This window comes from Artibeus jamaicensis, unplaced genomic scaffold, assembly GCF_021234435.1.
Source record: "Artibeus jamaicensis isolate MK-2021 breed Jamaican fruit bat unplaced genomic scaffold, CSHL_Jam_final contig_464, whole genome shotgun sequence".
In the NCBI taxonomy this organism is placed as follows: domain Eukaryota; kingdom Metazoa; phylum Chordata; class Mammalia; order Chiroptera; family Phyllostomidae; genus Artibeus; species Artibeus jamaicensis.
Window position 1 is genome coordinate 13720650 of NW_026521842.1, and position 15665 is coordinate 13736314.

The following is a 15665-nucleotide window of genomic DNA, read 5'->3' on the forward strand; positions in this document are numbered from 1 at the left end:
TGAGGAACAGTGTTTAGGAAATGCTACCACTTGTATAAAACAGGGAAAAATAAATGAACGCCCATATACACCAATACACACTGATGAACATACATGTGCTCATGAATGGAGGGCATTGGCACTGATACAGCAGGAACCTGCCTGGCCTACAGCAAGGAGAACTTGAGGCCAGAGGTCAGGGGCAAGAGAGAGACTTTCCCTACACACTCTTCAACAACTTTCTATGCTGGCTCATGTGAATGTATTGCCTTTTAAGAAATAAATTTTAAATTTAAAAAAAATGTCCAGTTTGTATAGGCAACAGAACACAAAAGTCTTAAATAAAGAACATTAGGGAAAAATGAAAATATGCAAATAAACGATGAATCGTAGTTAATAATAATGTGACAGTGTTGTTAGTGAGACAGTAATGCTGATACAAGATATTAATAACAGCGTTGGCTGGTGCAGCTCAGTGGATTGAGCACAGACCTGCAAAGCAAAGGGTCACAGGTTTGATTCCCAGTCAGGGCACATGCTTAGGTTTGCAGGCCAGGTCCCTAGTGGGGGCCAGATGAGAGGCAACTGCACACTGATGCTTTTCTCCCTCCAAAAATAAATAAATAAAATATTTTTTTAAAAAGGCGTTCAGCCCTGGCTAGCAGAGCTCAGTGGATTGAGCTCAGGCCTGTGAACCAAAGGATTGCAGTTCCATACCCAGTCAGGGCACACACCTGGGTTGCAGGCCAGTTCCCAGCAGGGGACGCACGAGAGGCAACCATACACTGATGTTTCTCTCCCTCTCTCCTTCCCTTCCCCTCTAAAGATAAATAAATTTTAAAATATTAAAAAAAAAAAGGTGTTCATAACAAGTGAAACTGGGGGGTGAGTCTTATGGGAACTCCCTTCTACCTTCTCAATTATTCTGTAAATCTCAAACTGTTTCAAAATAAATTACTGAACTGAAAACAGAAATCGATCAGAGTGCAGGCAATCCAACCCCCAGAGGAGGCCTTGGCCCGCAGGGTTTACGCTGCTGCCTGACCACAGGAAGGGGAACAGAGCATCTTGCGAACCTGAAATAAATGCATGTTTCAGAGACTTGTTTTGTCATATTCTGCCTGCTCTCTGAAACAAGAAAACACGGCTTTCAGACATCGCCAAAATAAAAGAGTATAGTGTTCCCCCTGTGATTTTTCTCACGCTACTTAGCAACAGTGATTAGCTTCTGGTGGGGCAATGTCATGAAAAGGGGAGGGAAGGGGGGAACCCACATCTGGCTGAATCCTTACCTGCCCTGCTCCAAAAGGACAATGTCCTTCCATCCCATCTTGGACAGGTGATAGGCCACGGACGTGCCCATGATTCCCCCACCACAGATGACCACCTGCGCCTGAGCAGGCAGAGCGACAGAATGTGCCATGGACGCCGATGCACTGCTTCTGGCTGAGGACCAGTTCCGCCATCCTCGGCTGGCTCTGTGTCTTCGGACCACTGAGAGCCACCGGTAAAACATCACGTCAGTCGGCACCCAGAGACGTGCCCTCGCTCAGTTCAGGAGAGTCCAAGCATTCAAACTAGACAGAAAAAAACAAATGTATTTCATTCCACTGCACTGAGTGCACAGGATTCATGAGAAAAAGTTGCAACAAAAACAATCATCATTCATTCAGCTAACACATGAGGATTAACCGAGTCTCAGACCCTGTGCTAGGTTCGCTACACCAGCAGGCAATGATGAAGGGGCCCCTGCTTTTAGTAGCTTTGAGAGAAAGGAGAGCTGTGTGTGGGGGCGGAGGGGTTAGCAATACACATAAATGAGTCACAAGGAGTAACTAGGGACATGATTAATACCCCGGTCAGAAAACATGACATTTGATGGAGGAAATGGAACCAGCTGAATGCTCCCAACAGAGGTATGAGCATATCAAAGGCCCTGCAGTGAGACAGACCTTGGTGGACTCAAGCACAAAAATGAGGCCAGAGTGTCCTCAGCATGAGGAGTAAGGGAGAAACGATCTAAGATAAAGCTGGAGGCACAGGCAGAAAGCTTTTACACACTGTCCTTGAAAGTGGGGACTTTGTGTTCTAAGTGCCAAGGAAAATACTGAGGAGGAATGATACAATCTGATCTATTTTCCAAGAGCAGTCTGCTCCGTGGTGCAGACCGGGTTGTGGAATGAGAGGGGAGGCAGCGCTGGGTTAGGAAGCCACAGCAGCAGTCAGCGGGGACATCAGGGTAGCTTACACGAGGATGGTGGCAGTGCAGAGGCATGACTGGATAGTCTTAGAAGCAGAAGGCAGAAATAAGGATGATGGTTGTGTTTCTGGCTTAAGCAACTGGGGCCACTCACTGTAGCGTGAAGGAGAAGGAAAGAATAGGGAATGAGGCTGGAAGGCTGAAAGGCAGTGTGCGTGAGTGTGTGTGTATGCACTTGAATGTTCAACTTTTTTAAATTATGTTTTATTGATCATGCTATTACAGTTGTCCTGATTTTTCCCCCTTTGCCCCCTCTACCAGCACTCCCCACTCCCCTCAGGCAATTCCCCCATCATTGTTTATGTCCATGGGTCATGCTGTAAGTTCTCTGAATGTCCAACTTTTAGATGTTAAGTACAATACACCCATTCAGCATCCACGTGGAAAAACTATGCAGCAGCTGGATATGCACGCCTGCTATTGGGAAGGAGCTGTGGGTGTCATCGGCACACACCCAATATTTAAAGCCCTGATATTCTGAGGAACAAGAACTTTGAGGCTCTCCCAGCATTACAGATTGGGAGGGGAAAGAAAAAACTGGAGTCAGGACTGAATGCTGCAGCCAAAGCAGAGTGTACAGATAAAGACAAGTGGCTGAAGAGAAGGAGGAGGAGCAGATGGTATGTCAGTCAGAAAACCAGGCAGGGGTATCACAGAAGCCAAGAAGAAAGGATTCCAAGAGGTGGCTAAACTGCAGAGGGGCTGAGAGGCTGAGGGGCGGAGCTGGGCACTGCCTCCCTAATGCCCCCCCCCCCCGCCCCGTGTCCACCAGGATTTGATAGCACAGAGGTCCTGGTGTCCTCAAGAACAGATTCAAGGGAGAGGGAGGGATGAAATACAGGTGAGAGCAAACTGAAGATAAGTGAGACAAAGGGGTGCAGACAGCTCCATCACAGTCTGCTCTGATGGGGAGCAGAGAAGTGGGACGGAAGCAAGGGAAGAGTGCGGGGCAGAGCAAAGTTAGCTGGTTGTATTTAAAGGCGGAAGCCGATCAGAATATTTCACTACTGTTGCCCTGGCTGGTGTAGCTCAGTGGAATGAGCCCGGGCCTGGGAAGCAAAGGGTGGCTGGTTCGATTCCCGTCAGGGCACATGCCTGGGTTGCAGGCCAGGGACCCAGTAGGGGACACAGGAGAAGCAACCACATGTTAAGTTTCTCTCCCTCTCTTTCTCCTTTCCATCCCCTCTAAAAATAAATTTAAAAATAAATAAAAAAAAAGAGTATTTCACTGCCATGGGATCACCCAGTAAAGGGAAAGAGATGGGCGAGCAAGGAGAGGCGATTAACAAAGACGGGGGTCCCAGGGAAGGACAGAGACACAGGGTTACAGGCCTAAGTGAAGGATGGCCTCATGCGTCCAGAGGTCATGTGGGAGAGACGGAGGACACAAGGCGTTTCTTCTAGAAGAGCAGAGGAAGCTCTGGCTGATCACCTGCACACACGAGTCACAGGGTGTAACCAAGCACACATTTCTACAGAGTAATATGAGGTAGAGAAGGAAGAGCAAGGCCATGGGCATCGGGAGGTATCCCATAAGAAACAAACAAACAAAAAAGAAACAGGACTTACACTGAGCCTTGAAGAAGTAAAACTGGACAAAGAGAGATGGGAAACACACACACGGTAAAGTTACAGGCAAGTCCGACCACGCGTGTCTGTGGATGACAGTGAGGGGCTGCACTGGGAGGCCTCAGTGTCTCAGTGCCGGCCGCGGGAACTGCAGGAATGTGGAGCCAGACCACGGAGGGCTGTAAAGACTTGATCTGACTTGGGCCACTGTGCCGTAATGAATTACGACAGGCTGAGTGGGACAAGGGCAGGGTTTAAGCAAAACTAATCTAATAGTAAAACAGGACTGAAGTAAGAGCTGCTGGTGAACTACGCAGTCACTGCAGAGTAACATGAGAACATAAGACAACAGTGGGGGCAGACAAGTGGACAGCAGGGCAGCACATGGCTATAAGTCACCACTGCCATCTTCCATACCAGCCTCAGCACCCCCTCCCCCACTGGCTCCACAACAGCCTGAACTGTCGGAGGCCAAGGTGCCGACACCAGTCCATCTGAGATGACTCTCGGAACTGAGACCAATGCAGACACAGACAGTGTCCCAAGAGAAACCTCATCCAACTGGGGACTGATTATTTTGGCCAACTTGTGAGTGCCACCACAGCTCCCGTCCTTGGTGTCTATGGAACAGTCCCAGGATAGAAGCTTCCCCACAGAGCCAATCCCCCTGTCACCTGTAATCCGGGACGACCTCAAACATGCCAACCTTCACATCATGGGAGTACTGGAAGGAGGGGAGAGAGCAAGGAACCGAAAGCCTGTTTGAAAAATGATGAGAGAAAATGTTCCTTAACTTAGTGAAGGAAAAAGACATACAAGTCCAGGAAGTGCAAAGAGTTCCAAAAAAGATGAACCCAAAGAGGCCCACACTGAGACACATCATAATTAAAATGTCAAAGGCCTAAGACAAAAAAAAAAAATCTTAGAAAAGCAAGATTTGTACATATGCTGCCTAGAAGAGACCCACTTCAGACTGAAACACACAGACTGAAAGGGAAGGAAAAAGATATTTCATGAGAATAGAAAATGGGAAAAAAAGCTGAGTTAGCAATACTTATTTTGGACAACACAGACTTTCAAGCAAGGGATGTAACAACAGACAAAGGGCACTTCATAATGGTAAAGGGATCACTCCAATAAGAGGTTTCAACTCATAAACATCTACACACTCAATGTAAGAGCACTAAAATATATAAAGCAAATACTGACAGACATAAACAGAAAGAGCAACGATAATATAGTTATAACTGGGGATTTCAACACCCCATTGACATTAATGGATACATCACCCAGGCAGAAAATTAACAGGAAAACAATGGCCTTAAATGATATTTTAGACCAGATGGATATAATTGATATTTTTAGGGCATTTCACCCAAAAGCAACAGAATCAACATTCTTTTCAATGGAAACATTTTCCAGGCACACGTCAGCCCACAAAACCACATGTTAGCCCACAAAACAAGTCTCGCTAAATTTAAGATGACTGAAATCATGTCAAGCACCTTCTCCCACCACCATGGTGTGACCCTAGAAACCAACAACAAGAAGAAAACTGAAAAACACACAAACGCATGGAGGCTGACATGCTACCAGACAGTGAATGGGTCAGCAACAAGCTCAAAGAAGAAATCAAAAGCTACCTTCAGACAAATTTCCTCAACAAAATATCAGCAAACTGAATTCAGCAATACATTACAAAGATCATCCACCAAGATCGAGTGGGATTTATTCCCAGAGTACAAGGCAGGTTCGATATCTGCAAATCATTAACGTGACACACCACATAAAATGAGGGATAAAAATTATGATCACATCAATAGATGCAGAAAAAGCATCTGACACAATCCAACACCTATTTATGATTTTTTAAAAACCCTCTTGGAATAGAGGGAACATACTTCAACATAATAAAGGCCAAATATGACAAACCAACATGATGTTCAAGGGTGAAAAGCTGAAAGCTTTTTCTTTAAGATCAGGAATAAAACAAAGTTGTCCACTTTGACCATTTTTTTAAAAGATTTGATTTATTTATTTAGTTTTAGAAAGAAGGTAAGGCAGGGAGAGAAACATCAATGTGGGAGAGAAACATCAATCCGTTGCCTTTTGTACACACCCTGACTGGGGAATGGCCCAGAACCCAGGCATGTGCCCCGACCAGGAATTGAACTGGTGACCTTTCACTGTGCAGAACAATACCCAACCAAGCCACACCAGTCAGGGCCACTTTTCCACATGGTATTGGGAATTCTAGCCACAGCAATCAGACAAGAAAAAGAAACAGAAGGCATATGAATTGGAAAGAAGTGAAACTGTCATTATTTGCAGATAACATGATGTTATATAAACATAAGGAATCCACCAAAAAACTACTAGAATAAATTCAGTAAAGCAGCAAGATACAAAATTAATATTCAGAAACCATTTGCATTTTTATATACCAGTAATGAACTAAAGAAAAAGACATTAAGAAAACAATCCTATTTTACAATTGCATCAAGAAGACTAAAATACCTAGAAATATTTTAACCAAGGAGGTAAAAGACTTGTACTCAGAAAACTATAAAACAATGAAGAAAGAAGCTGAAGAAAATACAAATAAGTAGAAGGACACACCATGCTTGTGGATAGGAAGAGTTAACACTGTTAAAATGTCCACACTACCCAAAGCAATCGACAGATTCAATGCAGGTCCTATCCAAATGACAATAGCATTCTGCAGAGAACTACAAAATCCTAAAATTTACATGGAACTACAAAAGACAGTGAATAGCCAAAGCAATCTTGCAAAAGAAGAACAAAGTTGGAGGTATCACGCTACCTGATATCAAACTATACTATAAGGCTATAGCCATAAAATAGCCTAGTAATAGCATAAAACAGGCATACATATAGATCGATGGAACAGAATAGAGAACCCAGAAATAAACCCACACCTACATGGTCAATTGACCTATGACAAAGGGGTCAGAAATACACAGTGGAATAAACAGTCCCTTCAATAAATCATGTTAAAAAAACTGGACAGATTCATGAAAAAGAATGAAACTGGATCACCTTCTTATGGCATCTGTAAAAATCAACTCAAAACAAATTAAACACTTCAATGTAAGGCCCCAAATCATAAAACTCCAAGAAGAAACACAGGACATAAACTAATGGGACTACTTAAAACTGAAATGTTTTTGCACAGTGAAGGAAACCATCAGCAAAACGAAAAGACACTCTACTGACTGGGAAAAGATACCCACCAATGATGTCTCCAGTAAGGGGTTAATATCCAAAATATTTAAGGAACTTAAACAACTTAACACCAAAAAGGAAAAACAATCTGATTAAAAAATGGGCAGCGAACTTCAATAGACATTTCTCCAAAGAAGACATACGGATGGCCAATAAACATATAAAAAGATGCTCCATATCACTAATCATCAGCAAAATGCAAATTAAAGCCACAATGAGATATCACTTCCCACCTGTCAGAATGGCCATCATCAATAAATGAATAAACAACAAGTGTTGGCAAAGATGTGGAGAAAATGGAACCCTTGTGCACCATTGGTGGGATTGTAAACCGGTGCAGCCACTGTGGAAAACAGTACAGCGGTTCCTCAGAAAATTAAAAATGGATCTCTCGTACTGGCCCAGGAGTTGCACTTCAGGGTATTTATACACAGAAATCCAAAACACTAATTTGAAAAGATAACGAGTCCCTATGTTCACCGCAGCATTACTGAAAGAAGCCACGCAGGTACCCACTGACAGATGAGCGATAAAACACTGCAGTACACACATACACACACATACACACACACACACACACACACACACACAGGAATGTGACTCAGCCACAAAAAAAGAATGATACCTGGCCATTTGTGACAACATGGATGGACCTAGAGGGCATTATGCTGTGAAGTCAGTCAGTCTGTGAAGACAGACAAATACCAGTGATTTCACTTATATGTGGAATCTAAGAAACAAAATAAACAAACTAATAGAAACAAGTTCGTATATACAGAAAACAAATTGATGGCTGTCAGTGAGAGGGGCGTTTGGGGGATGGGTAACAAGAGGAAGGAATTAGGAAGTGCAAATTTCCAGTTATAAGACAGTCATGGGACTTCCGCCAAGATGGAGGCATAGGTGGATGTGCCGTGCCTTCTCACACAACCAAGTTTAGAGACAACTAAATATTAGCAACAGAAAACACAGCCAGAACACGGAAAATTGAACTTTTCGGAAGTCCGTTAACAACAAATTCTTCAGCCTGACCGGTAAGGGGCGACACCAGCGGCTGGTGAAGCGGGATTGCACAGGAGGTCTCGGTCAGCCGGACTCAGGCTCGGAATCCAGACGCGCAGAATCCAGGCGCAGGGTTGGACCTAGTGAGCGACTGAGCGAGCCCCCAGGCGAGCAACTGCGGGGGAGACAGCGGGGGAGCGGTGCTGCTGTTGACTGTGGTCGCGCATTTGTGCGCGGGCGCGGGCGGACAGGCGAGGGAGTGGGCGGTTGGACCGGAGCCTGGCGGGTCCCCGCGGCAAGTGGCAGTGGAGGGCGCGGCCATTTCCCCGCTCTGACCCCACCTCCACATACAGCGTCATAACCCAGCGACTCTGAGTGGCCCAGCCCAGGTGAACCACCTAAGACGCTAATCCTCACCCAGCTGTGAGAAACAGCAGAGGGGGCGCCATTTCCCCCGCTCTGACCACACCCCCACATATAGTGTCACAACCCAGCGACCTGGGAGTCCAAGGCACCGCTTCTCACACTTAAAGGGCCAGAACAGACCAAAAATGTCGCAAGATCTCAAAGCCCCAGAGCCCATAGATCTCTAAGCGATGAAGAAACAGCAAAACTCTCAGACGCACAGTTTAAAACACTGGTCATCAGGATCCTTACAGAACTGGTTGATTATACCAACAAATTAGACAAATATATGAAGGCGAAACTAATTGAAATGAATGGAATTGCACAGGACACCAATAGCAATGAAAAGGAAACTGGGACTCAAATCAATGGAGTGGACCAGAAGAAAGCAAATAATGGCCAAACAGAAAAGAGTCAAGAAGCAAGAATTCAAAAAAATGAGGAGAGGCTTAGGAACCTCCAGGACAGCTTTAAACGCTCCAACATCCGAATTATAGGGGTACCAGAAGGGGGAAAGGCACAGCCACCAGTGGAAAACTTATTTGAACAAATAATAAAGGAGAATTTCCCCAATCTGGCAAAGGAAATAGACTTCCAGGAAATACAGGAAGCTCAGAGAGTCCCAAAGAAGTTGGACCCAAGAAGGAACACACCAAGGCACATCATCATTACATTAGCCAAGATTAAAATGAAGGAGAGAATCCTAGAAGCAGCAAGAGCTAAGGGGACAGTCACCTACAAAGGAGTCCCCATCAGACTGTCAGTGGATTTCTCAAAAGAGACCTTACAGGCAAGAAGGGGCTGGAAAGAGGTATTCCAAGTCATGAAATCCAAAGACCTACAACCAAGATTGCTCTATCCAGCAAAACTTTCATTTAGAATGGAAGGACAGATAAAGTGCTTCTCAGATAAGATCAAATTCAAGGAGTTCATCATCACCAAGCCCTTATTATATGAAATGTTAAAGGGACTTATCTAAGAAAAAGAAGTTAAAGAAACATGAACAGTGAAAGGACAACAAACTCACAGTTATTAACAACCACACCTAAAACAAAAGCAAACTAAAAGGACAGCTAGATCAGGAGTGGAAACATAGAAATGAAGATCTCAAGGAGGGTTAGCAACAGGGGAGTGGGAGGAGGAGAAGGGGGGAGAAGGTACAGAAAATAAGTAGCACAGACAGTAGATAGAAAATAGATGGGGGGGCAAGAATAGCATGGGAAATATAGAATCTAAAGGACTTGAGACACATGGTCATAAACTAAATGGGGGGTAATGGGGGGTAGGGTGGAGGGGAATGAAGGGGGGGAATAGAACAACTGTAACAGCATAATCAATAAAAAAATTAAAAAAAAGACAGTCATGGGTATGTAAAATACCAAATAAGGAATACAATCAATAATATTGTAATAACTATGGTGACACATGAGTACTAGACTTACGAGGTGATCACTCCATAAGTTATATAAATGACTAATCACTATGTTGTACACCTTAAACTAATATTGTACGTCAACTGTAATTAAAAAATTATTTAATTTTAAAAAGGAATAAAATAAAACCAGATGAGTAAAGAAAGGGTTGCCAGAGGACAGAACCACAAGGTACATGCCCTAGCAGAGAAAAGAGAATTGCAAATGTGGCAGAAGAGACATAATAACAGATAAGTTTCAAGATGAAATAAACAATGCTAAATGATCAAGGTGTTAAAAACCAATAAAAGGCTTTGTGACTTGTGTTCATCATGACCTTCAACAGTCAGTGAAGTGTGAAGGGAGGGAGGGGAAGGGAGGAGCTAGACAGGATGGGGGAGGGAGGGGAAGAGGGGCAGAGAAAGAGAAACAATGTGATTGATTCAAACAACAGGCAAAATATGAAGGAAAGGAAGAAACCAGTCTATTCTAAGAGCCTTGGAATTGGGTTAGCCAAAAAAATCCATGATTTTTTCAGTAAAATAAGACATATTATCATTTTCACCAATAACTTGATTTATCTGGATATTTTGAGTATGTCAGCTATCTCCTGCTACTGGCTTCTAATGGGTAAAGTCCAGGGGTGCTGCTAAACATCTTCCAATGCATAAGACAGCCTCACAGAAAAGAATTATTTGGCCAAAATGTCAATAGTACCAAGAAACTTCACAAACCACTTTTGACACATTAGACCAGCCACAGCACCTTCTCCACACTGCATAAATTTATTCATTCATTTATTTACTTTTGCATTTTTACCTTTTTTTAAATAATAAAACATTGTCTTGGCTGGTGTGGATCAATGGATTGAGCACCAGCCTGCAAACCAAAGGTCCATTGGTTCCACTCCCAGTCAGGGCACATGCCTGGGTTGTAGGCCAGGTTCCCAGTAGGGGGCATGCAAGAGGCAACCACACATTGATGTTCCTCTCCCTCTCTCCTTCCTTTCCCCTCTCTAAAAATAAAATCTTTTTTTTAAAAAGTAATAAAGAATATGCCAAAAATGTTGCATATTTTCTTTCATCTTCAATATTGAAATGGCTGCACAAAAATCCTCCAACTGAGAAAAGTTTTTTTAATGCACACTGGTATGACAGTTGTCACAATACAATCTAACAAAATTGTTGCTAATGAAGTTGAAAACAACTTAGCACTACTTGACCCATTGTAGGGAAAAAACACTAAACAAACTTTTTGGCCAACCCAATAGCAAAAGCAAAGCAGTTTTGATAGCAAAGGTGGTGAAGCCAGTGGAGAAGACACTGAAGATGTCAAAGAAAGAAAACACATAACCTGGTTCAAAATAAATTGTATTCTTAATGAATAAAACGGCTGTGTAATATTCTCTGCCAAGAAGAATTTCTGCTAAAGAACCTCAATATTGCGGCTGGCAGTGCTCGGATCGGCTCACACCTACAAGAGCAAGAGGACAGCTCTAACCCCCTCTGAGCTGTTCCTCTAACTACACAGCGCTGTGTGCGCCTGCGCTGCCGACCCCAGGGAAGACTGGGCGACTACGGACAGATTAAGAGACCATTTCCCACACCTGCCTCAGCATAAGAACCACCTGGGACGCTTCTTAACAAACAAACAAAAGAAACAAAAAAACACTCCCAGGCTCCCTTCTCTGTAGATTCTGATCCTGCTGGTCCATGGCGCTTATTTTTCAACAAGTGGACCTGATGACCAGGCAAGTTTAAGAGATTATTATTATAAATCCCTAGCACCGAAAAACTGTGCCCTTGGGGGCCCGGCGTGTCCCCTCCACCGACCTCTGCCACCACCACCACCACGCTCGTCCTCCGCGGCCCCACCCGCATCACTGTGGTCAATAAATCCCTAGCACCGGAAAAGTGTGCCTCTGGACCCGCCTCACCCCGCCTCCCAGCCCCATCTCGCGTCCTCCTCCCGTGTCCAGCTTACACGCTTAGGCAAAATGCACTTCGAGATTCCTGAATCAAATCTGTTATTCGCATCGGATCCGAGGGGACAAACACTAAGACACCGCCCTAGCCTAGGTTTTTCCAGACAATTCACCGCCGGACTCTGCATCAGCCCCACTAGTTAGTAAAGCACAGGTGCAGCGCACGTTTCAACGCGGGAAACCGATCCCACCTGCAGAGGAGAAAAACAGGGCTAGACAAGCCTCATCGCGCTGCGGAGGTGAGCAAGCCCCAGGCGGGGAGCCAGAAGCCAGGTCACCCCGAACGCCTGAAGAGCCGCTGCGCGGCGGCCGGGCACCGGTCCCCACGGGTCCCGGAGTTCGGGACAACCCCCGCCCGGCGGGGCACGGCCGCGAGAGACCGAGGGAGGTCAGGCGGACCCACTCTCGGCCGGGCCGGCGGAGTCCGGAGGCCAGGACGCGCCTTCTCGGGACAACCAGGCAGAACCCACGGGAAACGAGGGCCGGTCGGAACCACCCATGAGCCTGACCCAAGCGGAAAGACGAGACACTGGGGGTCGCGGGGCACTACGGCCCGCGCGGACGGGGGCGTCAGAGCGACCCCGCAGCGGTCTCCTTACCTCATGGGCGCCCACGGGCTCCGCGCTCCTCCCCGGCCGGAGAAAGACCCGCAGCAGCAACTACAGTCACCAGGGTTTCGGGGTCGGGGTCCGGGGTCCGGAAAGGGGGTGGGGCAGGGACGAGGAAGGGACGAGTTGGAGGGAATAAAGAGTTCCGGGGAAGCGGGGACCGCGACCTTCCGCGCTTTACGATCCCCGGGAGCAAGGGTACGTCGGCGCGTGATCTCACTCGCGCAGGCGCGCTGCGGCGTCAGCGCTGCAGCCCCGCCCCTGCACGTGGGGCTTGTTGGGGTCTCGTTAGGTCTGTCTTTTGTCTCTGCCAAGGTGGAAGTCGTTTGGAGGGATTACCCCCCAAGGCCTCTTTAGAACTTCAGGCTCATAACCTGTTAATTTCTGCAAAGACAACGAGCCCATCCTGGCCGAGGTGGGCAGCAGCCCCGCTGGATTTGTGGCTTGTGTGGGGTTTCTCTTTACTGTGAAGGCGCTTTTCCCGGCCTGGCCCCACGAGGGCTCTCAGCCCCAAAGCCACCCTAGTCCGGGGCGTTAAAAGGCTGTTTGGACCGACAGTTGTTTGTTTCTTGAAGTAGTTCAAATCTTCCCGGGCGAGACTCTAGCAGAGCAGATTGGAAATCCAATTTGTAACCCTGCTGCACCTTGGAGGCAGGATCTTACTCTGCGCCTTTCTAACTAGGGAAAGACGAATTCCCTTCAGGCCATCACTTTTAGAAGTTCCCCCCTTCCACCCATCCCTTATTATCACGCGGACCTGTTTTCTTTCCTTTAAAAGACTCATCACTATGTAAAATACATGTTTGTTGACTGATTTTCCAACTAGTTATAAGCCCTGCCCTCTCACGACAGAACTTTGATCTACTGCATGGCTGTATTCGCAGCACTTAGAACAGTTTGGCACGTTGTCCAGTAAAACTTATTTTGAATGACAGCAATCTAATGGTATAGCCACCCCTGAGTTTTGGGCCGCACTCCTGTTCGTTCCCATTCTTCGGATTCAACCACATCTCACCACACAAACCAATCTTGTTTTATCCACAGCCTCTTGTGGCCAGGCACTCTGTTGGGCGATGAGCTTCAGCAGTGCACAAGAAACTTCTGCCTTTATGGAGTGTCACTAAAGTTCCAGGGACCCTGTGTCACCATGCCAGCCCATAATGTACATACACCACACACTAGCCAATGGACTCACACAAGGCAGCCCCCATGAGGTCTGGCTTCCTGAGAGAAGAAACTGCCTCTTGGTAACTGCTTCATGAAAAGTTCAAGGCATTCTGGGCTTCTCTCCTAGATAAATACTTCAGTATTTTAGCTAAATGCTTAAAGCTTGAGGTCACCTATGTGTCCCCTAAAAGAAGGGATAAACTAATGAACCTGGGGTATATATTCTTGAGGAAGCCTTCCCTGGTACCCAATCTGACTCTTTGTGGAGAAAAACTTCACAAGTTTTTTTGGTGAGTCAAATAGTTGGCCCATGCCATTTCAGTGCATAGGAATTTGGGAGAAACCTAGTTGTCTGTAGGAAATGGTGGATGGAATGAAGTGACATTTAATGTATTGATTTCATTCTGTTTACATGCAATAAGTTTTTTAAAAATTATTTTTAAACAGCAATGTGTGGTTGCTTCTCACATGCCCCCCACTCAGGACGTGGTCCACAACCCAGACATGTGCCCTCACAGGGAATGGAACCAGTGACCCTCTGGTTTACAGGGGGTACTCAATCCATTGAGCTACGCCTGCCAGATTGCATGCAGTAAGTTTTGAATGAGCTGTATAGATTTCCATATGTTACTCACCTGTCATCATTTTGGCCTCCACTTTATTTTATTTATTTATCTTAGAGGGGAAAGGAGAGAGGGAGAGAAACATCAATGTATGGTTGCCTCTCATTGTGTCCCTGGCTGGGAACTGGCCTGCAGGGAACTGGCTTGCAACCCAGGCATGTGCCCTGACTGGGAATTGAACCACAATCCTCTGGTTCGAAGGCCTGTGCTCAATCCGCTGAGCTACACCAGCCAGGGCTTTGGCCTCCACTTTAAAATGCTAAGTCCTAAAACTTATTTCATTGTCAATGTTAACTTATACTTCGTAGGCTCTCATAAGCACCAGTGCACTATTTTAAGAGCATGGAGTGTGTTACGTTTTTGGCTGTTCTTTTCCATAAAATGTCAGAGTTATTCCTTGTGAGATTCCAGACTTCTCAGAGCAAAGCATCCCTTGAAGAGTTATACATTTCTATGGGCCATTTTGTCATGCTATCTAGATGTGGCTATTTTTATCTCTTGTAAAACTTCTGCCTTCTCCTTTTTCTGTCCTTAAGGACAGTAAATACAAGAGGTGGGAAGGATATTTTTAGCATCTGTTTCAAAAGAGCTAAGCCAGGAATTCCTTTGCACACCAAGAACTGGGGCTTGGAGCACATCTTTTCTCCACACCAGGTTCTCGTGCCTTACACGTGAGAATGTCACATGGTGGGCAGAGAGAGGAAGGCCAAAAAAGAAACTCCGTTTCAGTCTGAGGGTTCCTATCACCTCACTCAGCCCCTCCCTCCCCAGAACAGGTGGGTGTGGGGGGACGAAAGCTGCCTGAACACCCCGGTGTTCTAAGCCTGTCTCAGTGAAGGGTGTTCTAAGCAGCACAGTTGACACTTTCCTCTCTGGTCAACTCTTGGGATGTATCAAAGCGCCACTGTAGTTACTGTAAAGTGCTGTGATGCATTCTTTGCATGTGTAAATGTGCACTTGTGTTCAGCCCTTTCTGTCCCTGTGCAGCGTTAGCTGGTGGTCCTGAAGACATCTGAGGCACTTAGGTAACTGGGACCTTTCCTCAAGAGCCCTGGTGACTGACGTTAGGCACACGGGGTGACCGAGCACGTCTGCCCTCCATGAACATGGCATTAACGTTGTGGGCTGTATTTCTGTCAGGGCAGATTTCAGTTCAGATTTTCTTTTTGTGTTACTAGGTTTGTGAATGAATAAACAGACACTTTAATTACTCTTGCCATGCCTGCCTGTGAAATATTCTTCATCTTCAGTAACTCAGTTTAGTACATGTCAACACAAAAGGAAAGCCTCATAAATAAAACTGTTGATTCCTGTGTTACCAAGTTTAAAACCGAGTTAAAGTAGACACTGGCATCACATTACTCTCCATGCAGTGATGGCCTGGCTAGAGAGAGCCTGCCTTCCTCCTTC

General features: G+C 45.7%; 1 protein-coding gene across 2 annotated transcripts in view; it reads right to left on the bottom strand.

Annotated features, from left to right (window-relative positions):
- The window catches only part of PDPR (pyruvate dehydrogenase phosphatase regulatory subunit), a 39821-nt gene extending 27150 nt beyond the window's left edge, over positions 1 to 12671 (bottom strand). Inside the window, exons 1-2 of one of the 2 annotated variants that reach the window (XM_053666601.1) lie at positions 12457 to 12671; positions 1272 to 1556 (exon numbers count right to left, since the gene is read on the bottom strand). In XM_053666601.1, coding sequence (XP_053522576.1) covers positions 1272 to 1495 — 224 coding nt within the window. In that variant the 5' untranslated portion in view covers positions 1496 to 1556; positions 12457 to 12671. The remainder of the gene's footprint in view (positions 1 to 1271; positions 1557 to 12456) is intronic. The other variant, XM_053666602.1, reaches the window with a different exon arrangement.
- Positions 12672 to 15665: the final 2994 nt, after the last annotated feature.